Source organism: Stenella coeruleoalba (assembly GCF_951394435.1).
Source record: "Stenella coeruleoalba genome assembly, chromosome: 12".
NCBI lineage: Eukaryota > Metazoa > Chordata > Mammalia > Artiodactyla > Delphinidae > Stenella > Stenella coeruleoalba.
This window is the reverse complement of record NC_137158.1, coordinates 68,196,240-68,222,248: the sequence shown is the minus strand read 5'-3', so window position 1 is coordinate 68,222,248 and position 26,009 is coordinate 68,196,240. Positions and strand designations below refer to the sequence as shown.

General features: G+C 35.5%; 1 protein-coding gene across 2 annotated transcripts in view; it reads right to left on the bottom strand.

Moving 5' to 3' along the window:
- VTA1 (vesicle trafficking 1) overlaps positions 1-15,644 on the bottom strand; it is a 67,182-nt gene extending 51,538 nt beyond the window's left edge. The window contains exons 1-2 of one of the 2 annotated variants that reach the window (XM_079938944.1): positions 15,499-15,623; positions 15,097-15,236 (exon numbers count right to left, since the gene is read on the bottom strand). Coding sequence is in view for 1 of the 2 variants with exons in the window: in XM_079938943.1 (XP_079795069.1) it covers positions 15,499-15,619 (121 nt within the window). In the remaining variant the exon portion in view is untranslated. Of the gene's footprint in view, positions 1-15,096; positions 15,237-15,498 lie in introns of both variants that reach the window. The other variant, XM_079938943.1, reaches the window with a different exon arrangement.
- Between the last annotated feature and the right edge of the window lie 10,365 nt (positions 15,645-26,009).

Below are 26,009 nucleotides of genomic sequence, written 5' to 3'. Positions count from 1 at the left end.
GCTTTTTATATGTCTTGGCTATTTGATTTCACTGAGATCACAGATTAAATGTCATCTCACATGATAATACCTATAACTGATAATATGCTTTTTCTTCCTCCAAATTTAATCTTACTATGTCTTATGGTGCTACAAATTTTTTTCTGAAGAATTTTAAGTGTTCTTGCTCTTATTTTTAAGGGGAAGGCTTTTAGTTGAGAGTAGGGATCAATTCTGTGTTAGGTTGCTCCTATTTCCCCTAATAGTCCCCATCCTAAGCTATACTGAGGCTGCAGCCTTTGAGACCTATAAGATCCCACGGATTGGCAGGAGTGTGGGGAAGAAGATATCAGCATTTCTATTAATACATGTATCTCATTCTTTATAAGTTCCTATTTTTACATATCTTTTATAACACATATAGTATTTTTCTAATACATATATAGTATTAGTACATCAATACAGAAATGTTATTTATAAATAATTACATATTATTGGAGATTTGTGTTTAATTATTTTTAACTCGTGGGTAGATGGGCAAAAGGTTAAGAATCACTGCTCACTGCATCCTTACTCTTCTCAACTGTAAACTGTATTTTCTCCACACAGCCCTGTTCCTTCTACCATATTCCCTGGAACTACTGTTTCAGAATCAGCAAACCCCCCTTACCTCTCCTCAGATTCCTTCTTCCTCTTTGTCTTAATTAAAACCTGAATGTCACTTGAAGAAATAATTTTATTTGCAGTCCTCTCAAGTAATGAGTTTTAATTCTCTTACATTCCTTCTAGTGTGTAAAAGAATTGAAAAAGAGAATTGGCAGGTATGATTGGTTTTCTCTTTGCATCCCACTATTACAGTATTCTCTCAATGTTTTCTAAATACGCTGGTCTAGGGCTCATCCACTCTCTTCCATTGGATTGTTATGCTTGTAATTGCCCATGGACCTCAGGGTCTCTCCTTGTCTTTCCACCATCTTCAAACTTTCGCTGTTCACATGGATAATCAATACTTCTGGCAAAGACTGCTAGCTGTCTACCTGCATCCTTTCTCCCCGTGTTCTTTACAAACTAGATCCCTACACATTATTAGGGAGCTGTAATGTAGCTAGCCAAAATAGTATATTTCCCAGTATTCCTCAAAGTAAAATACGGCCATGTTATTACCGAAGACAAATATCATATAACCAGAAATTGTTGGGAGAGACTTCTGGACCTTAAAAGGGGGAATGACAGCAGGAAAGGACCTTACTAACTCCTTCCCCTTTCTCTTCCCTGCTGCCAAGAATAGAAATGGGATGACTGAAACTCTAGCAGATATCTTGGACCACAAGGCAACCTTGGTAATCGTGCTAGTTTGTAGACTTGAAATTAGAAAGAGCTTGAGTCCCTGATGACTTCATGGAATTGGCACACTAGCGCTGGGTACTGCCAACATCAGACTTTCCTTTAAATGAGGGAATAAATCCTTATTTTACTTAGCAATTGTAATTTTGAATTTTCTGTGATGAAAAAGCAAATCTATTTCTTATGCATACAGTGAGTGCTGTGTTCTCAATTCTTATCAACAATGATCTCCAATAACTGTACATACTCTCCTTTACATGCCAGTCACCCCATAACTAAATTACCATCTCAAAGTGCTGTACTGTCAATATCAGTATATCAATCACTCACTCTAAGCATAACTCCTTTTCTTCCAATTTTAAACTCTGCTTGTTACAACAGGCTTCCAGTTCACTGGTGTTGCCCTACTTCTTCATTACAACCAGTCTTTTCTCCTTTAACTTCCCTCTGCAACCAGCTTTGATTTTATGACAGATTTTTCTTGAACTTTATTGTCCTATCTCCTATCCCTGAATCTTTTTATTACATTCCTCTGGCAAAAGCACACTCATATATAAGCCCAACTATCCTCTCTTCCTATGCCTACATACTAGCAACAGAGACCACTGGCAGATCAGCATCACTATAAATACCATAATTATCAACCTCAAATGAGCTTAATACCTTTTTTTATAATTGAATATTTCAGTATTATTTATTCGACCAAAGTAAAATACACTTTCTATCACTATAAACTGAGCACAAGCTACAGTTGTTTAAACATCCATATTTTTATGATGTGCCAACATTTTGCATCCAATGTGAAACAGTTGGTTTGAAAATATTAAAGTTCTCTATTTTGTTTACCATCTTCTCTCCTGTTTTCTCCATTCTCTGAAGACATTTTATATTAATTGTGTAAGACGGATTTCCTTATCTTCCCAACCTCTCAAATGACTTTTTCAAACATCTTTCAAACAAAACCTCACCCAAACACACACACAGAAAATTTAGTAGACATTAATTAATTACTCGCTATCTATATATACTATTAGTCAACACAATAACACAATAATGTGAGGAAATACAGTACTGACAGTTTCATTCCCCTAGGAGGTCTTTCTCCTTACTTTATCAAAGTAGTGAACAATATATGAATCCTACCATCTATGGAGTGTAGTTAGCTACCTAGTGGACCAACTATGGGCATAAATGGCTATCCAGCATAGGTAAGAGCCCATTAAGCAAACATGCATAAAATTAATCAGCACTTTCTTGCTACCAAGCAATGAAGATTATCTGTATCTCCTTTGAAACAAAAATCAAATTATTCCCAATTCACTATCACCACAACCATCATCAATCTCCCTCACAACACAAATATAAACAAATGTCAGCTTCTTGTTCTTTAAAAGTTAACCTTAATACAAATGGCTAGTACTCAAAATATAGTTTAATGACAATATAGTTTAATGGTTTCACGTACATGCATTTTTTTCTTGGCTTACATGCATATTCAGTTTTCGCAATTATAGGACATTATTATAAAGCAACACCTTTAAATGAAGGACTGGAAAGAATCATCTCAGACCCGGAAAGATTTAGGATAAAAGTTGGCCTCTTACATTTTTGAATATCTTACATGGTTTACAATTCTTAAGTTGTATCACAAGATACACTTTCTAATATTAATAAAAGTGAAAAGACATTAAACCTACTTATGAAAATTAATAAATACACCAAAAGATCTTTTTCATAATGGATGGAAAAAAGCATCACTTTCACACAGAACTCTGTTCAGGACAAGTAATTCATTGTAGCAGCAGCAGTACGACAAAAAATTAATGTCTAACATGGAAAGCTGCCGACTGAAACAGAATAAATATGTAGCTAGAATCATGTATAAGAAAATATATTTGATTTATTTCATCAAGGAAATGTTTATTTTTATGAATAAATATTATTTGAAGATGAGTAATGAGACATATTTGCAAAAGGATTAAATACTTTCCAACCTAACTTTAATGTGAAACATTTAGGAGACAAACATTTACTAATCCTGAAGGTATGAACATTAAATCTAAACATTAACATTCTAACACACCCTTGCTTATACATGAGAAACCTAAAAATATGAAATGCATGATATAAGCACACAAAAGGTATATAAAAGCAATTGTGAAGAGTTATGAGTTAATAGGTTAAATTAATGTAGCACTCAAATAGGAATCATTATGCTATACACTGATGTATAAAAGCAAATTTTATTCCAATAAAGAGAACTAAATATATTACTCTACTCATAAGTATATTATAAATCCCTGCTTTTGTGAAAGCAGGGATTTTATTATCTTTTGTGAATGGACTTCCAAATCAAGGAATAAAAACAAAGTATGAATGAATATATATTAATAAAGGGTATTTACTTCACTCATTCCTTCTTAAACAAATTTTTTAGAGCTTCTGTCATAATACAGTAGCTTTAAGAAAAAGCTAGCTATTTCTGAATTCCTACTAAAAGACCATGCTGGTACTTAGCGAACACTAAGTGATGATTTGATTACTAAAATGAGAACACAGATTCTAATTCTGACCACATGGAGTAGTGAGATTTGCTATCCCACTGTAAACAACAAAAAAACTAGACAAAATATACAAAACAAGTTTTCAGACAATGGAAACATGGTAAGACCAAGACATCTGAAGAAAGGAAACATATGAGGTGACACCAATATCAGCCTAACATTCTGCCTGGAGGTACATCCCAGTCTAAGGAGTAGGAGGGGAGTCCAAAGCAGAGCACAGTCCTCTAGCTGAGTTGAGAAAACAGACTGGAGTTCACGGAGACTGAGGCAGCTGTAAGTTGAGGGGCAGAGTTCTGAAGAGGATGAAGCTATGAAGAAAAGAAATCCAGAAATCTGTATAGGGGTAAACTTGAGGCTCAGGAGAACCCAACCATAGTGCATGTGAAGGAGAAAACTCCACACGGCCAAAGAATGAGCAGAAACTGTGAGCTGGACTGTCCCCAGAGCACACACAGGGCTGGGATGTATTCAAGTTCCAACCAGAAGGAGTGGAGAGCCCCAGATGCTTACCCAGGATATTCAGTAGAGACCCCCAAAGGGATATGCTTTAGTGATAGGGTTAACCTGTCCCTAAAGCAAAGGCTACTTTAGACCTGCTCCCCAAAGCTAAAAACAAACAAAATAAAGCACAAAAGAATCTAACTGAACAGCAATTAACTTAACTGTTGGTCACATTAAATCCCTTCAAGAACAGACATTCAAGAACTTAAAATTCACTCTGCCCTGCAACCAATCAAGAATGACTAATGACGGCAATAGCAGAAGAATGTGAACATAAGATAAAACAATAAGATAAGATAAAACAATGACAAAATAATGGAAATAGCAGACGATGACATTAAAATACTGGGGAACTATTATAAAGTATATTTAATGGAAACCATGAATAAAATGCAGAGAGAAACAGAACATACACAAAGGAACACAAATGGACCATCCAGAGATGAAAAATACACTATCTGAAATAAAAAATTTACTGGACAGGATTAACAGTAGTTTAGACACCATAAAAGAAAAAATTAGTGAAATTCAGAACATAGCAATAGGAACTACTTAAAGCAGGGAGAAAAAGGATTGAAAAGAGAAACAAAAACAAACACAAAACCGGAGTTTCAGTGAGGTGTGGGAAAACACCAAGTGCTCTAACATACATGTAATTGGAATCCTCCCCTCCAAAGGTGGGGAGGTGTGGCAAATACAATTGACAAATTAAAATTTTTAACCAGCAAAAATATCTTTCAAAAATGAGAATGAAATAAATGCTTGTTTCACAAAAGAGAAGCTGAAAGAATTGGTGGCAATCCTACAAAAGAAATGATAAACTTTTCAACAGGAAAGAAAATGATACCAGATTTAAAACAATCTACACAAAGGAATGAAGAGTGCTAAAAATGGTAATTATGTGGGAATATATTAAAAATTATATTTCCTCATTTTATGAATCTTTTTAAAAAGGATGGTTAAAAAATATATTCTAGGGTTTATGGTATATGTATAAATAAAACACATAACAACTACAGGCAAAGGACAGGAGAAAAGAAAGTGAAGTTCTTAACTTATATGTGAGGTGTTATATGATAGTAGACTGTGATAAGTTACTGTAAATGCTAGAGCAACCATTAAAAATACTAAAACAAAGAGGAATATCTAATAAGCCCACAGTGGAGGTACAATGGACTCCAAAGTGTTTCCAAAGAGAAACAACTGGGATTAAAAAACACCTAAAAACCAAAAAACCTGGACAAGCCACAGAAAAATACATGATGAATTGAATGAAAGTGAGAATTTATCAAGCACTGAAACCTGTGCTGCTCAAGAGGATGTAAGCTTTCACTTTGAACAATCATAATTGTCATTAAAAAAAAAAGAATCTTATCAAAGATGATTTAAACTTGCATGGGTGCCAAACATAAGACAATGACAGATAAGGACAAGTTACTTGACCACACTGATCCTGTCCCCTCAACCTTAGAAACAGGTTGAAAGAGTCTAAAACCAAACTGATTTACTTTACTCAAAAAAGGAGTAATTATTGGGCTTCCCTGGTGGCGCAGTGGTTGAGAGTCCACTTGCCGATGCAGGGGACACGGGTTCGTGCCCCAGTCCGGGAAGATCCCACATGCCGCGGAGCGGCTGGGCCCGTGAGCCATGGCTGCTGAGCCTGCGCACCCGGAGCCTGTGCTCCGCAACAGGAGAGGCCACAACAGTGACAGGCGTACCACAAAAAAAAAAAAAAAAAAAGGAGTAATTATTAAAATGACTATTTTACGATATAAAATGTCTGCATATATGTTTGCAAAAACAAAAAGAATGGAGTACTAATGGATAAGCCAGTAGTCCAACTTTCTGTGCGTATTTATTAACCTGTCATTGCTAAAGTAAAGTATCCCGAGTCAGCTTATAATAAAAAATGATAAGTACTTAGGTAAGAGGACTATGGGCTCAAATTAATTGTTACAGATTCAGAAATCAGCAAAAAGAAAAAAAAGCCACTGCTTATCTTCACTGGCTTAGTTAAGCTTATCTGTCATTAAAAAAATCCGATTTCTGTGTAACAACAAAAAAATAACAGGCAACTGATTATTAATCCTAATATCCACCATGAAGCAAAAAATCCAATATTTTTCGGCCTTTAAACTAAAGTAAAAATTTACACTTGTGCATCTTATAACATCTTGTATATGAAATATACCATTTGTATTTACAACTTCCTGAAAACTACATTTAATTGTCCTATGATCATATAAACATGACTCCGAAAGAACACTTGTACACTTTTACTGAATGTCTATTAACTGTACAATATCACCCCCTAGAGGAAACTCTAAAAAAATAAACTTGAAACTTTATGTATTTAGTTACTTAAGCAAATTTAAAAGGAAGGAATCTTTCTACTTTTAGCTTTATCCACAACACCAAACTTCACAGAATCAAAATAGTTATCATATGGTGCCCATGTTTAGTAGAGACTCAAGTATTTTCTGGCTTCATTGAGGAAAAAAAAAAAGAGACATAACAGAGCTCAGAGATATGTTAATAACATCAAGCCTGTCCTCCATTTCTACCTTCCACTTATTAGGAATCTTCCAGATTACTGCATTGGCTCCCCCTTTCTTTTTCACCAATTTAACTAGTCCCTTTACCTTCACTCTGTAAGTGGTATTCTAATTACTACCTACTATCAACAATTTTACATATAACCATTTCTCATCTAGAATCTGTCATTCAGGTCCTGGCTCCATCACTTACTAATAAAAGGACCAGGATAACTATAAGGTTCAAATCCGATGCTCTGAAGAAAAGTATTGTTATTAATGCCAAGAGCTACATAAATGTTAGTTATCTGGCCTCTTTATTCAGTGACAGCTATAAGGCCATAATTCCCTGTAGGGACTATAGCTGCCTTAAAATTCAGATCAATTTAACATTTTTGGAGCACCTATTCTTTATTGTGTAAATATGTCTAGTGACCTAGCACTACCTGGTACAGTAAATGAATAAAGAGCTCCCAGCAGCGTGCAGTCTTCTTAAGTTTACCACCTAGAAGACAAAATAGGCAAATGAAAAGCAATTAGGTAAAGCCATACAAGGCATAATGAGGACACAGAGATGATGCACCTTAAAACTAGGGAGTTTAAGAGAAGGTCTCCCAGAAAAAGTGACATTCAAGCTAGTATCCAAAGGATAAAAATGAAGCGGGGATGGCAGGGAAGGGAAGAGGTACCAAGGGAGAGAGAACAATGTTGGAAAGCTTGGAGACAACAGAAAGCCAGTAAGGTTCTAGAAACGGAATGAAATTCAGTTTGATTAAAACTACAAAAGATGATGCCGTGTTCAAATCATAAGTGGTTCCTAAAGGCACTTATATTTTTTCTGATAGTCAGATGGAGCTACCACAAGTACCTTTACAAAAATTTTTGCTTTCAATAAAGCTTTTGTTTTTTAGTATTTATGGGACATGCCCACTTACAGAATAGAAAACATTAAAAAAAAGACAATCAAAAGAAAACCATATATAAACCTAAAAGCCACAATTTCTTCTCCAAGTGTATGTATGTATGTACATATAAGAAAGTTCAAATCGTAGTATATATATAATTTTATATCCTGTATTTTTATATCAATTTTCTCCCATGTTTCAAAAGATGCTTTCTAATTTTTAAATGATTACATCACTTTCTATCTAATGGATATACCATAACTTACTTAACCATTTCCACAATGATATATATTTAGGTTGTTTTGAGCTTGCCACAAATGTATAAATAATCATTCAGAGAATTCTGCATAAAGTTCTTAATATATTAGTGATTATTTCCTAAGCACAAGCTTTTCAAAACTGGAATTACTGAACATCAGATAGTTTTACAATTCCATACACTCTGACAAAATGCTTTCTAAAACTATGAATCAACTCACACAGCCACATCAATGAAAATTTCACCATATACTCATTTGCACTGAGTGATAACTTTATAGTCCAAAAAAGGTATGCCATTTTAACTTACCTGAATGTTAATAACTAGTATTCTCTCCTTTAGTAGTACATACATATTCTTTGTCCATTTATCTATGGGGATCTTAGTTTTGTTTTTTTTTAAATGGATTTATATGAGTGTTTCATATATCAGGGATATTGGCTCTCATCTATTGGATCTTGGATCTCTCATCTTTGTCTCTCATCTATTGGAAATATTTTTTCCTAATGCAATGTTTTTATAAATTAATTGTACTGTTTGTGTCACATACAATTCCTAAATGTTTAGTTAACTTTATCATTCTTTTATTCTGCATTTTTTCCCCTAAGCATTTAAAGCAGAACTTTTTAGTAGCAACAGGGATTACCTGCTTGAAGTAGAAGGTAGGAAGCTATGTCAATAGCTTAGATGTAAGGTGAGGGGATGATATCAGAGAAACTAAGGAGATAAGTAAAATTTTAAATGTTTGATGACTGGCTGATTGTGACAGGTATGAGGAAAGGATGGGAAGGTTAAATTTGTAATTTTTAACTAATAAATTTGAAAATCTGACAGATATGAAAGATATTCTAGAAAACTTTAATACATCAACATTAGCTCAAGTCTAATTTTTTAAAATGTAAATTGACAAATATAAAAAATAACTTCCCCCCAAAACATAAAGTTCTGGCTGTAACAGGGTAACATGAAGGATTCTTCTTAGGAAACTGCTCTCTATCTTCACTACGGTGATGGATACATGAACCTACACCTGACAAAACTATTTAGAACTAAAAACACACGCACACGTAAATGAATACGTGGAAAACTACGGAAGTCTGAATCAGATTAGTGGGTTGTGTCAATGTCAATATTCTGGTTGTGATACTGTACTATAATTTTGCAAGATATTACCATTGGGGCACAATGGGTAAAAGGCACACAGGATCTTCTGTATTATTTCTCACAACTGTATGTGGATCTACAATTATCTCAAAATAAAAAGTTTAATGAAAAAAAATCTAATAGGATTCTTTCCAGGAATGAGGAGATGTTCCAAATATGAGTAAATTTAATAATTTGTTATTAGTTACTACATTAAAAGGTTCAGAGAAGTAAACACTAAGCATATTAGTCAAAAAATAATTTGATCTATGGTGTTTCAACACTCATTCCTGACTTAAAAATAAAAGATCAAACAATTTAGAAATGTTTAATTCCCATTAAGGCCAGATAGAAATCATTTTTGGAAATCACAAAATACTGGAAAGGAGGAGGCACAATGGGCACATCCTATGACATATCTATGACTTAATCTAATACCCACAAGTCATAAAATACTGTGTTTTGAAATTCTTTTCATTACGTTTCCTTACTGTAGTAAGAGCATATGAAAAAACTAAGAATTACCGTATAGTTCATTTATTCAATCAACAGATATTACATGTAAATTACATAATTTACAATTATCCACCATGGCTTAGGTACTGTATTAGGAGTTAAGAGATTCAACTAAGACATACTTCTTGCTCTCACAGAGCTTACATTCTAGTAAGAACGAAATATTCGTAATATTTAGAACAATGGCATTCATTAAATATTTATGAATGCCAATTATGTGCCAGGTGAAAAAAAGGTATCAATCCCTGTCCTCCAGGAGAATCCAGGAGACAGAAAGATAACAGTGTTATAACACAATGTGATCAAGATGAGGGACATATGTGAAACAATTTCTAGACCATTCTATGAGGTCAGGAAAACCAATCTGCAAAAAGTACTGAGTCCGTAAGCATAAATTAGATTAAGAGGAAGTCAGAGGGGATTCCAAGCAGAGAGCAACATATATAAAGCCTCAGAAATAAGAGAATATGGAACTTTTATAAATCAGCAAGTACTTTAGCAAAATAATCTTGAATTTTTTTCTCACAAAAAATTCTTCGTTGCTCTAGGAATTTAGAGTATTTTTGTTTGCTCTAAGTTTATAGAAATGTATCCCTTCACACATTTTTCAGTTGACATCTACCACTTTTCATCAGAAGTTTAAACAGGTAAAAAAATGTAATTTCTGTACTACATCAAATATTGACATCTAAAAATTATATCACTCTTTCAACTGTAAATACCATAGTAATTTGATATCTATTATAATCTATTTTAAGATACAAATAGCTTTTTTAAGAGTCAGAAATACTGTGTATTTTCTTTTAACCTGTATTTCTATTTACTTATCTTATAGAATTTTATTATAAAAAATGTATTTGTATGCTCAAAAGTCCTACTTGATTATCCTATCATACTGCTCTGCAACAGAAAGGATATAAAAATTGAAATTTTGACAAAATTTCCTGTGAGCGAAGCTACTATGTGTTAAAATATTTCTTCTGGAATTGAATTTTGGCAATTATTATTATGTATAATTGATCAGGACAACATGATTATTTATTTTAATAATCATTAAGTATAAATATTACAATTTTCTTGGAAATGCATCAAATAATGAGTTAAACTGCCTATCTATGAATTAATATGATTTATCCTCATAATGAACCAGGGTAGAGTATTGGTTCTATTCCTACGTTCATTTTTATGAATTTAACAAGGGAGAAAATTCATTCATATAAAGCAGCAGATGTGAATGGAAGCTCTGTCACAGCAAAATCACTGAATTCTTTAAATTCCTTCTGGGTTATAGGCTAAAAACCACATCATCACTTATCATCAAATAATATTGTTAATAATCTCTCTTAGCTGACATTTTAATTAGGTCTTCCTGAAAATTTGTTTTAAGACTAGAAAAGAATCTGTCACCCCATCATTAGAGTATTCATTCTCTCAATTCCTGTGAAGTATTCAGAAAAGATCTTATAAAGACTCATCATTTTCTTTCAAAGGCTTCTTTTTATCCTAAGACAGTGACACAGGATTGGGAAAATGGAAATACTGTTCATTTCAACATCTGCTGGCAGGAAAAAAAATTTTTTAGTATTTTAATTTTGTCACTTGTTTTAAATGTATTTCTGAAAAAACAAAACACTTCAGAGCTAAAGATTTACCTCATTTAAGGAGAATGTCCACCATTTTACATAAATGGCAAAACCAGCTGTTAAAGCCAAACCAATCAGCCACTGGAGGTTTACTTTTTTCAGAAAAACATGACTTCTCTAATTCGAATAAATATGTTAACATGTCCCCGCAAGCCCCATCTCATTTCTGAATTCTAATTCTAAAATTTTGATATCCTACAGACCTTTACATGAGCTTGTGACTTGGATGAAATAAGGCACTGCCCCACTTCAGCATTTCCCTTTTGTTTCTTACCTCCGGAATGACACTTTAGTAAGGAACAGAGAACAAAAAGGTAAGGTCATATAATGAAAACTCTTACCATTTTGAAACTTCAGAACACCTCAACACAGGCCAATTTTGAACATGAGATGTTACCCTTAATATATATACATACAAGTGTAAGAGACTCTGAAATACAGAGACGTTTCCACTGTGGTACGTTCATGTCCTTGTTCCCACAGCTAACCCTCTCCACACCATCTTGCACTTGATCTTGGTCGCACACTGTCCCTCTGCATTTCTCGGGATAAAATCCAAAATGACCAAACAATGGCTGCTAATAGCTAAGAACAATTCCTTCTTCTTCTGAGTTTCATTCCTGACCGCTCCCCTTATAAAAAGTTATATGTTAGAATGTTCCTTTGACATCCTTTCTTTCTCATGCCCAGCATTTTAAAATAAAAGCTTACTCTTTGCTCTGACTGGTGTTCTTCCAAATAAGACAGAGAAAGATAGGAAGCTCTACCTAATACCTTAATTGAGGTTTCACTAATACCAGTAATTTATTTGAACTGTCCCTTTTTTCTGGACACCCTGGAGTATTTTCCACCTTCTTCTCCAGGGCAATACACCATAAAAATGCTAATGAGGCATCAGAGTATGTCCTTCTTCTTTAAAGTAGGAGAAGGGCAACTGAGAACAGGATATGATTTAAAAAAAAGGAAGAAGCATACTACTTTGCTACCTTGACCAAAGGAACTTTGTCAGGAAAGAAACATACAGAAGTTGAGAACTGTGAAAATGATTCCCATAGAATTATTTGCATACTGAAGTTTGAAGAGCACTGGTTTAGTACATCTAGAGCATAAATTACAAGGAAAAAAGTCATCATGAGCCATCTTCTGTTAGACAGCAGAATCACACCTAAAATATAACATGCACAGGAATTATCAGACAGCACATATAAACGTAAATATTTTTTAAAGCATTTAAAGAAGAGTGTTTTAAAAACACAGTTAACAAAAGATTATCAGAAATGGCTAGCTGATTTAAAAACAAAATGAGAACATCTAGAAATAAAAAATGGAAATAGAAACTCAACAGATGGGTTCTACAATAGGATATGTGGAGGTGAACACAGACCTAAAGAAATTATACAGAATGTAGCACAGAAAGAAAATGAATACAAACTATGAAAGCATTAAGAGACAAAGAAGCTAAAGGAGAAAAATGCAACACATACCTAATTAAAACTGCAGGAGAGAATAGAGATAGCAGAGAAGCAGTACTTGAACAGATGATAGTAGAAAATTTTCTAAATTTAATGAAAGACACCAACCTACAAACTCAGGAAGCCAAAGTGCCAAATAAGGTACACAAAAAGAAATCAAGGCCTAGAAAATCAGAACATGAACCATAAGGAAGAGATTAATAAATTGGCCATATTTTAAAATTAAAAACTTTTGCACATCAAAGGATTTCATAAATCAAGTGAAAATCAAACTATAAACTTGGAGAAGACAATCACAACGCATATACCAATGGATCAGTAGCTAGATTATTAAGAAAAGACAATGAAATAGAAAAACGGTCAAAAGCAATAAATAGGTATTTCAAAAGGAAATCACAAATGGTTAATTAAAATATGAAAAGATGCTCAACTTTATTAAGGCTCAGTGAATTGCAAATTTCACTCGAATGAGACATCATTTCACACTCATCAGATCAGCAAAAATATAAGTCTAATAGCAGCAAATATGGTGAGTACATTAGCATTCATTTTACTGTTCCTTACATACATTATATATGTTCTTTAACATGCATATGTTTCATAACAAAAATATTTTTCAAGTGTCACCTGGATTTAGCAATAAAAATGTTTGTTCATGACCCTGCTGAGAGCAATTACAGTGAAATAATGGGCATGAAAACCAGACCACAATGGGCTGAAAAAGTTCTATTAGATAAGGATGTAAAGACAACTACAGACAATTATTTCAAGCTTATCTTTGAGGCTGGGCAGACAGGACTGCAACTTTAGGGGAATGTCACAGTGAGAGCTCCTTTTAGTTTTTAAATAAAGGAAACTAGGGCAAGTTTAGAAAGAAACAGCAAAAGAGGGAAGATAATGACATGGGAAATAAAGGGTCTCTGGGCAGTCACAAAGGTATATAATACAGAACCCATAAACAGGGATTAGTTTTACACAGAATCAAGGGTTCCTATTTCATTGTTATAAGAGATAACCTCTTTGACTTTAATCACATCGTTTTTCTCCTTGCTCCATCACTCCAGTTACAATGGTCACCTTGATCCTCTTTCAAGCAAGACTTTTGTGCTTTTTTTGTGTACCCCCTCTATGGAGAGTACTCTTTCCCCGGTGATGCAAAGCCTGCCTTTCACTCCTTTCAAGTCTTGCTCAGATGTGAACCCAGTGAAGCTCTCCCTGACCAGTCTAAAAATGAAATCCCTTCCTCACTTCCTACCACCCTACTCCTGGTACTCCCTATACTTTCCCTGCTTTATTTTTCTTTGTAACCTTCTAATATTCTATATAATATACTCATTTTATTGCTTAATCTCCCCACCCCATAGTATGTAAATTCCATGAATGCAGGAACTGTAGTCACAATTCCTGGTAATGCTCATACAGGTAGAATCTTAATAAATACAAGCTGAATGAAAGACTAACAGTCCCTACTTAAGGAACCTCAAAAACAAGTATAATGGAAAAATGCTGCTACGATTTGAACAAGCTGAGGTAAAGCCTTGAGAGTAATCAACTTACTGCCCACAGAAGTGGTGACATTTGAGTTAGACCCTGAATCATAAGGAGTTTGCCAATTGGAGAATAAAGGAAGAAGGTCCAAGACAGTGAAGAACGTGGAGGTTTGAAAGAGGCTTGCAATTTGAGAAATGAAAATGGGGTTACCTGGAGTATGGCAGGGATGACAGTGGACCATTTTTTAGCTAATCTTATAACATCCACAATAGAGGACACATTATATTGAGCTTCTCAAGGCTAAAAATCCTTTTCAGAAGCTTTATAGTTGCTTAGTCACGTGTTTTATTTGCAACAACATTAGAGTATGGAATATGAAATAAAGTTTACCGAATCTACTCTCTTCACTGCAAAGAAAAAAGTGTCAACAAATTTAATCTGTGTTTTTCATCACCTGTAGATTATAAGCATCACAGTCAACCAAAGCAAGACTATTGCTACCAAATGTCTCAATCCCAGGTATTATTCAAAATCAAGACTATAAATTCTCATTGGTGGGACAGGGTAGTTTGAATGCAGAAGGGGGAATGGACAAATCCAAGTGCTTGTTTTGTAGCAGCTACTCTCCATTTATGAATTTTTGAATGCGCTTGCATGTTGTCCTAATTCACGTGCACTTATTACTATAGTTTCAACTAGTCTATCTTCCTTTTGTCCACATCACTACTGTTTTTGGGACACTTACCTTCGTTTTAGCTCCAACTCAATTACTTAGCTACCCAGGTTATTATCAGGATTCCCTGGTGGCGATAAGAGCCTCTTGTGTGTACACGCAGAAAAAAACCCTTAGAACAGTGTGTTCCAGAGTTCATGAGTCCAAGTATTCTGTTTAAAAATATTTAAGCACAAGACTGGGTAGGTCGTAGACACCATGGTCCTTTTGAAGTTTAGCCTTTCTGGGGCCTTCAAGGGGGCGGAGAGAAGGTGGAGATCCCTGAGGAGGGAGGGGCCCCAAGGGATTCCCAGGGCAGGTCAGAGGTCAAAGCTCAGATCTAAAGCTAGGGAAGCGGGGCCTGCCTCAAGAACCAGGGGGTGGTGTGTGGGCCCCGGAGGGTAAGTAGGGCCGCGGCGACTCGGAAAGACTCACAGTAATAGGCCACCACAGGGTCCCGCTTGTCATGCTCCTGAGCCGTCCTCAGATGATGCTGTATGCTCTTAAACTGTAGAGGCAGCGGGGGCAGCGGGGGGAGCGGAGCAAGGGCCGCCATCTCCACTCCAGGAACAAGCCCTTCTTACTCGCCGGCCACCGACACTTCCGCTTCCGTCTGGGAGGGTGCGCGCACTAACGCGCAGGCAAATCCCGCCCATTTTCCCGTTGCTCAGCAACGTCGAGGCAACTACGGGTTCCCAGCAGGGACAATCTCAGTGCGCCTGGCTCGTAGCAGTTATAGAGCCCAGAGGAGGTGGAGCAGCTTGGCTGTGATACCGCCTATGGCACCAGCGCTCCCTGCTGGCCGCTGGCCGGAGAGAGAAGAGATTTTGTTTTATTTCTCTTCTGTTTCCAGCCTCTACCCGCCTTTTGTGGCTGAAGGATGGGTAGAAAGGCAAACACAAAAAGAAAATAATGTTTGTTGATTGGGAGAAAAGGTAAAGACATGAACTGCCTTTGGCATTCTTCAGGAATTATCGTTTCCAGTACCTCAGATTAATTTAATAGCGTCCATAGAAGCTTTTCTAATTTTAGAAACTTTAAATTCAATTCTTGCGTAAGATGAGAGATGATGTGTTTCCATTTTAAATTACAGTCTTCTGTATGGGCACATTGGATAAAATAACCAGTTACTTTTTCAACATAAATACTAACACATTAAGCTTGAAGAAAATTGAGCTTTTGTTCTGAGCTGGAGAGCATATACACCAGTGAATGAATAATTTGTAGATCGTTTGTTTCTGGAGAGTAATGAGAGATTTGCAAAGTCATTTGACAGCTACTATCTTGTCAATGCACAGATAAGGAGTTCAGGTAGTAGTTCTTGCTCAATGCTGCCGACTCATACCATTGTAGGTAGGCATCAACTTTTCTTTCTACCATCAGTGACGTCATCAGTTCTTTTTCTCTCCTCTCCAGCCCATGCTATCAGGACTTTACACTTTATTTACCTCCTCCAGTAACCTTAATCTTTATTTCTTTATTTTATCTCACTCCCCAGTTTTGAGAGTTCATCTTAAAACTGGTTTTCATTGGAATCACACCATCTCCAAGAAACAAGATCTCAAGCTCTGAAATTTCCCTCTGCCTACTATTTTCTAACCAACACTCCACCCTATCCCCACCCCCAAGCTCAGCAGAACCTACTCTGTGTCCTTGTGTTGTCTCCAGTCCACATTTTTGTCTATCCCTTTTTGCAGAGTAGATCACCTTAGTTAGCGGGCTACCTGTTTTACAAGAAACTTGAGTTCTGTATTCTCCCCAATTTCAGCAACACATTCATTACCAGTTGAGAACGTATGTACTATGGACTGAATATTTGTGTCTCCCCAAAATTCATATGTTGAAACTGAATGCCCAAGGTGATGATATTAGGAGGTGGGGCCCTTGGCATATGATTAGGTCATGCAGACAGAACCCTCATGAATCAGATTAATACCCTTATAAAAGAGACCCCAGAGAGCTAGCTTGCCCTTCCACCATTTGCAGATACAATGAGAAATCAACAGTCCTCAGCTTGGAAGAGGGCTCCCACCAGATCCTGACCATGCTGGCACCTGAACTTGACCATCCAGCTTTCAGAACTGTGAGAAATAGATTTCTGTTGTTTATAAGCTGCCCAGTCTGTGGTGTTTTGTTATAGCAGCCGGAACAGACAAAGATAGTATGGGTTCTTTCTCCTGCTCTATTCCCACTATCCAATCAGAAGTTGCTAGATTGGTAGAGAAATTAATGAAGCAAAGCAGAATCATCTCTCTGTCCTTATGATGTCTCATTTATTCTTTCCTATTAGTTCTTGATTCTCAACTGTGGTTGTCCTTAAAGTTCACCCCAGAAAATTTTTTTTAATTTATTTATTTATTTATTTATTTTTGGTTGTGTTGGGTCTTTGTTTCTGTGCGAGGGCTTTCTCTAGTTGCAGCGAGCGGGGGCCACTCTTCATTGAGGTGCGCGGGCCGCTCGCTGTCGCGGCAGAGCACAGGCTCCAGGCGCGCAGGCTCAGTAGTTGTGGCTCACGGGCCCAGTTGCTCCGCGGCATGTGGAATCTTCCCAGACCAGGGCTCGAACCCGTGTCCCCTGCACTGGCAGGCAGATTCTCAACCATTGTACCACCAGGGAAGCCCCAACCCAGAAATTTTTTAAAAGCTCATGTCTAGGTACCCCCGCCCAGGTTTACGGATTTTACTGTTCTGAGTTGGATCCTAAATACCAGTATTTTTAAAAGGTCTTTAGTAAATTGGCACACTCAAGTTTGAGGGCCAGTGCCCTAGTGAATCATCAGTACATGGCTGATGCTTTAAGCCTTCTCCACTCTCTTCAAGTCAGATCCTCTAGCCTGATTGCCCTGGTTAGAAACTGCACTTCCTGCTACTGAAGTTAAGTTCACCAAATATGAATTGTTTCACCTCTTCCATGCCACAACAAAGCAAGAATAACTAGCTAGCAGTTTGCCAAGTATCTACTGTGTATCGGGCATGTTTCTAGTTACTTTAAATCATTTAATCTTTACTACAACCCTGCAAAGAAGGTGTTATCATTTTCATTATTTTACAAGTGAGAAAAATGAGACACATAGAATTTATTTAAGTTGCACCAGGTCACAGCTAGTAAGTATGAGTGTAAACAAGGTAAATATTAACAACATGAAGTTGATTTTTCCGGTTGATGATTTACAATAAGAATTTACTGATATTTTACTATGAAGAAGGACCTAACTCTCTTCCATCCAACTCTGATCAGTTGCTGAAGGACCTGATGTCACCCTCCAGGTTGGGGCTAGAATCTTGGCAAGTTAGGGGAGGGCAGAGATAGGGGATAGGAGCAACCACAGGAAGAAGAAAAGGGAGAGAGACCAGAACTGACTGGTGTTTTGGTGGGAAAAGGTAAATGTTCTGCACCATTCCCTGGACTCCAGTGTACTCGTGGTCTTCTCACAGCAAAACTTTCTATTCTGATTGTGGTCACCAATATTTTGATGGGAAATGACAGGGCTCAACCAATGTAATGAGGGTAGTATATACCTATAGCTGTCTCTTTTGGGTACACTCTCTATGGTAGAAATTTGTCTTCCAGAATATGAGACTCACATTCTGATTGTTTAGCATCCCCTAAAATAGAGTTGTTTTTTTCCCCTACAGTTGCTATCAGAAGACTGAAAGAGATGACCAATGACTTGGCCAGGTCCATTTACACATCCATGGCTGAGACAGGGGTAAAGGTAAAATAATGCTTTTTATTTTTTTCAACATGGATATCTGGTTGTTCCAGCACCATTGAATTAAATTGGAGAATTAAAAGAAACAACAACTATATATGTGCTGAACTATTTTTGGTCTCTATTGTTCCTGTAATCAATATGCCTATCTGCATACCAACCCTACTCTGTTTTGATTATTGTACCTTTGTAGTAAGTTTTGAGAATACATAATGTAAGTCGTCTACTTTTACTTTTTCAAAATCATGTTGGCTATTCTAGGTCTTTTGTATCCCATATAAAATTTAAAAGCAGCTTATGAATTTCTACAAAAGCTTTCTGGGATTTTGACTGGGATTGTATTGGATCTACACATCAATTTGGAGTGACCGAAGTTATAAAAGATTAAGGTCTCTAAACCATGAACTTGGTTTATTGTTCCACTTATTTAAAACATCTTTAATTTCTTTTTTTAATAAATTATTTTATTTTATTTTATTTATTTTTGGCTGCGTTGGGTCTTCATTGCTGTGCATGGGTTTTTCTCTATTTTCAGTGAGCGGTGGCTACTCTTCGTTGCGGTGCATGGGCCTCTCATTGCGATGGCTTCTCTTGTTGCAGAGCATGGGCTCTAGGCACGCGGGCTTCAGTAGCTGTGGCTCATGGACTCTAGAGCGCAGGCTCAGTAGTTGTGGCACATGGGCTTAGTTGCTCCACGGCATGTGGGATATTCCTGGACCAGGGCTCGAACCCGTGTCCCCTGCATTGGCAGGTGATTCTTAATCACTGCGCCACCAGGGAAGCCCTAACATCTTTAATTTCTCTCAACACCATTTTGTAGTTTTTATTGTACAGGTTTAGCATATCTGTTGTAAAATTTATCTCTACCTGTTTCATACTTAATGAATAATATTGTAAATCTTATTTTAAAATTTAAATTTCATTTTTTATTGCTCTACAGAAATTTCAATCTTGATAACTTAATTACAAATTCTAGTAACTTTTAGCACATCCTTTAGAATTTTTTATTTACATGATTATGTCTGTGACTAAAGATGATATTTCTTTGTTTCTAATCTGTATATCTTCTATTTTTTGTCTTACTGCATTTATTGAATAAGTATATATTAAATATATATGTAATTTTTGTTTTGTTTAGTCTTATTGGCCTTCAGTTCAATGTTAAACAAAAGTGGTAAAAGTACACATCCTTACCTTTTTTCCCGATTATATGGGAAATTATTCATTCTTCCACTATTAAATAGGATATTTCCTGTAGGTATTTTTAGATGCTTTTTATCAAGTTTAGCTAGTTCCATTTTACAGTGAGAGATTTGGGGTTTTGTTTGTTTGTTTCATTATAAATGGGTGTTATGTAATCAAATGCTTTTATCCGCATCTATTAGGATGACTAGGTGATTTTTTTCCTTTATTCCATTAATCTAGTTGAATTACATTAATTGGTTTTCGACTGTTAAAAAAACTTTTCATTCCTGGGGTAAACCCCACTTGAACATGATGTATTATCTTTATATATATTGCTGGATTACATATGCTAGACTATTTTTGGTAAGAGTTTTTGATATCGAGGTTATGCTGGCTTCGTTAAATGACATGGGAAATAGTCCCTCCTAGTTCCTGAAAGAGGTTGTGAAGTATTATTTCTTAAACGTTTGAAGGAATTCACCAACGAAGCTATCTGGGCCTGATTTTTTTTTCTGGGAAAGCTTCTATTTTAAATTCAATTTCTTTAATAGGTGTAGAGATATTCATATTTTCTGTTTATTGTTGAGTCAGTTTTTAGTAATATGTGTCTTTCAAGGAATTTTTCCATTTCATCTAACTACCAAATTATTGGTATAATATCATTCATGGTGTTTCCTTATAATCATTTAAATGTTCTGTTGTGATGTTTCTTTCTTTTTTCATTTATGATATGAGTAATTTTCATTTTCTCTTTTATTATCTCAATCTGTCTAGCTAGAAATTGGTCAGTTTTACTAATCTTTTCAAAGACCATCTTCTCCTTTCATTGATTTTTCTATTGTCTTTCAGTTTTCTATTTCAATGTTTCATGCTCTTATTTTTATTTCCCTACTATGTAATTTGTATTTAAACTGTTTTTTAAAATAATTTCTTGAGGTGGAAGCTAAAAATTCTTTTTTCTAACATAATATATAGAACTTTTAAAATGCTGTCGAGAACCGTTTTAATTGCTTTCCACAAATTTTGATAAATTGTGTTTAAAGTAGTTTAAAATTTTCCATGTAATCTCTTCTTTGATCAATGGGTTAATAAAAATGTGTTGTTATTTTCTCAAATATTTGGGCATATTTCAGATATCTTATTTTTATTAATTTCTAGTTTAATTCTATTGTGAATTAAACAAAGTCATTGAGACTTTATCATGACCCAGAAAATGAACTTTCTTGGTGAATGTTACACTTGCACTTGAAAAAAATGTATATTCTGCTGTTGTCTAGTAAGAGTGTTCTCTAAATATCAGTTAGTTCAAGTTGCTTATTGGTAATGTTTGTGTTCTGTTTCCTTCCTGATGTTCTACTTTGTCAATTGATTACTGATGAGGAATGTTGAAATCTTTAATTATAATTGGATTTATTTCTCTTTTCAGTTCTAGCAGGCTTTGCTTCTTCTATTTTGGCACTGGTGGCATACACATTTATAACTGTTATGCTTCCTAATGAAATTATACTTTAATCATTATGAAATGTCTCTTTTATCCCCGTCATTATTCTTTGCCCTGAAATCTGCTTGAGTTTTCTCATATTAATACAGCTAATTCAGCTCTCTGATGCTTACTGTTTGCATGATATATCTTTTTCCACTTTTATTATTATTTATTTGTAAAAATATTAAAATGTTTTAAATATTTAAAGTGGGTTCTTGTTAATAATTTGATCTGGATTTTTTTTTTAAATGTGGGGCTTCCCTGGTGGCGCAGTGGTTGAGAGTCCGCCTGCTGATGCAGGGGACATGAGTTCATGCCCCAGTCCGGGAAGATCCCACATGCCGCGGAGCGGCTGGGCCCGTGAGCCATGGCTGCTGAGCCTGCGCGTCCGGATCCTGTGCTCCGCAACGGGAGAGGCCCCAACAGTGAGAGGCCCGCGTACCGCAAAAAAAAAAAAAAAAAAAAAAAATGCAGTCAGAAATCCCTGTTTTGGTTTGGAGTGCTAAGACCTTTATATTTATTGTAACTGTTGATATTTTTAGGTTTAGTTCTACTACCTTGTTATTGTTTTCAATTTGTCCCATCTGTTTTTTTCCCTTTTTGTCTTTTTGGTCATCTTTTGGATTAATTGAATGTTTTAATTTCCTTTGTTGGTTTAGTAGCTAAAATTTTGTTGCTTTTCTGGTTGTCTTGTATTTAATAGTATACATCTTTAAATTATCACAGTGTACTTCAAGTGATATATAACTTCATATATATTATAAAATCTTATAAGGATATACTTCCACACTTGATTTGATATGCCACACATAGTTTTTTCAAGAACAATTTTGGATTTACCCATCGTATGCTGTTTTTTTTCTGATTTATTATTTTCTGTCTTTATTCTTATTAAATTATTTTTGTTTTCCTTAGTTTTATTTTAAAGTTCTTACATTTGCTGTTTGAATTACATTTATTGTTTATTTTTTAAGAAGAAATGTATCTTCCACTGTCAATTGGCCATGCACTACAATTTTGACAATATCTTATAGGTTTTAATATGTAATATTCTGACTGTTGTTCATTTATAAACAAACTGAAAAACTTCAGTTTGAATTACCTTATTTGACCCAACAACTTTTTCTGGAATAACTTTAAATATATTTTCAAGTGGTTAGTTATTTGTTTAACTTTGACATTCTTATTAATTTTTGCTACATTTGCAGTTTAGTTAGAAAAATCAGTTTTTATATTTTAAACTGTATTACATATATTTAAATATCTTATATTTTATAAATGCTATATTTTTATGTAGCATTTATTATCCAGGAGTATACAGCTGTGTGCTAACAATCCTGATATACTTACTAACAAAATGAAATCATAGAATGGTATAGATCATTAAGGAATTAAAAGACTGTCCAAACCAACTCTCACAGGATCTGTATCTTTACACATAACAATATGGACTGTTTACTTAAAAGAAGCAGAGGTGACCAGGGTTCCTCTAGTGGCTTAGAAATGCTATCCTTCCTCCTTGTGAGTTGAGGAGAGAGAGTCCAGGGCTAAAGAGGCTAGTTTTCATAGGACAGACTACCTTAGAGGGAGAAGCTACAAAGCATGAGAGCTCCAGAAATCTGTAAAGGGTCTTCGACTGAGTCCTGATCAATGTAACATCTTTAAACATCTTTGCAGAAAAAGAGCTACCTGAAAGGATTAAAAGGAACAATACCCAAGATTCGCACAGAACTGAGAACAGTTACTTTTTCCAACAGCTAGGGTAGAAATCCTCTTAAAAAGGAGCATACTTTGACAATGTCCTAGGATGAATCAGCATAAGAATAAATCAAATTGTTCGCCTGTGAATGGGCAGTGATATTAAGGGGAGGTCTGTTGGTTTTTTTAAAAAATGATCTTCCCTTAGAAAAATCCTGAGGGGCAAACAAGAAGAACGTCTTTTTGCCCCTTCTCCCTTCTTTCCCTGGGCACAGCAAAAACCTGCTTCCTGTAGCTACAGCAATTTCTGTTGTAACCATAAGTGCAATGGGCCGAATGTTGTGTCTCCCCAAAATTCATATTTTGGAAATCCTAACCTCCAATGTGATGGTATTAGAAGGTGGGACCTTTGGGAAGTAAGTAGGTCATGGGGAGGGAGCCCTCATGAATGAGATTAGTGTCCTTATAAAAGGAACCCTAGGGAGCTCTCTGGCCTTCTTTCTACCATGTGAGGATACAATAAGTCTGTAACACAGAAGATGGCTCTCATCAGAACCTGAACATGCCAGCACCTTGATCTCAGACTTCCATCCACCAGAACTATGAGAAATAAATTTCTTTTGTTTATAAACTATCCAGTCTAGGTATTTTGTAATAGCAGCCCAAATGGACTAAGACAATGAGTCAACCAGCTTGAGGAAGGAATTCAAGAATTTGAGAATGGTGGAAAGATAACATTTCCAAAGTACCAAAGAGGCATCTCATAGAGCACTCAGAAACGTTTTGCCTTAGTAACGGGGCAAAATTAGCCCTTCAGTAAGGGCTACACTGGTCCCATCTAACAAAGCTTAAAAGGAAGTACAAAGGATCAACTGTTTCCAAGTAATTTAACTGTGCCCCAGAATAAAATTTAAGAATTATTTATGGGAAGACAAAAATATTCAGCATCCGACAAGGTAAAACACACAATGTCTGGTATCCAATAAAAAATTACATGCCTTCTAAAGATGCAGGAAAATATGAACCATATTGAAGATGTATGTGTTTGTGGGAGAATTGGTTGGAGGAGTCCACCCTAGGTACAGGCAATAAACGGTATATTATCTACAGATAATTTAAAAATAAGAATAAAACATACTAGACATTGTTGCTGCTTATTATCACTAAGGGCCAGTGATTCTAAACAAAATCAATGAGCAAATAGTCTTTCCCTTCAGAGGGGGCTATTTCCAACAGCCCCCAGCCTCTTGTCATATCACTGTGCCCCTCACTAGAATATGATCTTATAACGGTACTACATCTTGTTTATCTTTGTATTTGAACTTTTAATGTGGTACATGTTTAATAATCGATACTATGCAGCTATTTGTTGAATGAAGGTAAATTGGATTTTTTCTTGTGCTTTTCTGTGGAGAAAGCCTCAATGATTTAAAAATTAATGTAGAAATTCATGATATCAACCATAGGTTGAATAATGCTTAAGAAAAAATTGAAAACCTCAGTTTTTGACTGACTATACTTATTTCCCTAATAAAGCACCAGTATAACGCAGTCATACACAAAGTTTTTAAATGATATCAAATGGACATGATTCTTGGTAAGACAGGCAGATAAAAAGAAATGCACTGAATTAATATAAAATTACCTTTGACGATGTTATGTGGCAGCCTGAATGGGAGGGGAGTCTGGGGGAGAATGGACACATGTATATGTATGGCTGAATCACTTTGCTGTGCACCTGAAACTATCACAACATTGTTAATCGGCTATACTCCTTTATAAAATAAAAAGTTTAAAAAATTGCCTTTGAAATCATTTCATAGCTATTTAGGAAGTCTAGCTTAATATAAATATAACTTACTATTTCAATAATCTTGAATATAGAAACTATTGTTGTAGGATATCTATGAGCACAGAGGGGTTTTTTTTTCCAACAAGCAACAAGGAAATCATGCACACTATTTTCCATAGCATTTTTTATTTATTTGGTGGCCACATTACCATATCATTTAATATTTAAAATTTCAAGACAACAGTATGAGTATAATATTAAAAATGTAAGTGCTCCATTTCTTCAAGTTAGTCATCAAATTATAGAATGACTCTTTTAATAATTAATTGACAACTTTTGCACTTAAATAAGTTATATTTTACATGAATACAACAATAATTACATCCTCAAAGTTTATGCTGCATAGTTAAGTGGAAAGGGAAATAGCTTTATAGTTAGGAAAGCTGCATCCTAGGATTGCATATATTAATCTCCCTGAGCCTCATTTTTCTACTCTGTGTAAAAGAGTTAATAAAAGTTTCTCTGGCCATAAAATACTGTGATTGATTAAGATGTTGTATATGAAAGAACTCTGTAAAAGTACTATTTAAAAATGAGTTAACATTAGTTCCATGTATGTTTCCTAATGTGTGACAAAATTAAAATGGAACAAAGGTTTTGTTCAAGAATCCCTTTCTTTGGGGCTTCACTGGTGGCGCAGTGGTTGAGAGTCCGCCTGCCGATGCAGCGGACACGGGTTCGTGCCCCGGTCCACAAAGATCCCACATGCCACGTAGCGGCTGGGCCCGTGAGCCATGGCCGCTGAGCCTGCACGTCCGGAGCTTGTGCTCCGCAGCAGGAGAGACCACAACAGTGAAAGGCCCGCGTACCGCAAAAAAAAAAAAAAAAAAAAAAAGAATCCCTGCCTTAGAACTGAGTATTGTACTTTATACTAGACATAAATTTTAGACACACTGAGGTTAGTTTGAAGAACAGATATTTATGTTTGAAATTGAGATACTCACTGAATGAGATAAAACTAAATAAAAATGGTTGATAAATAATTGTGGCATGACAGTAGGTAATCAACCTTTTGG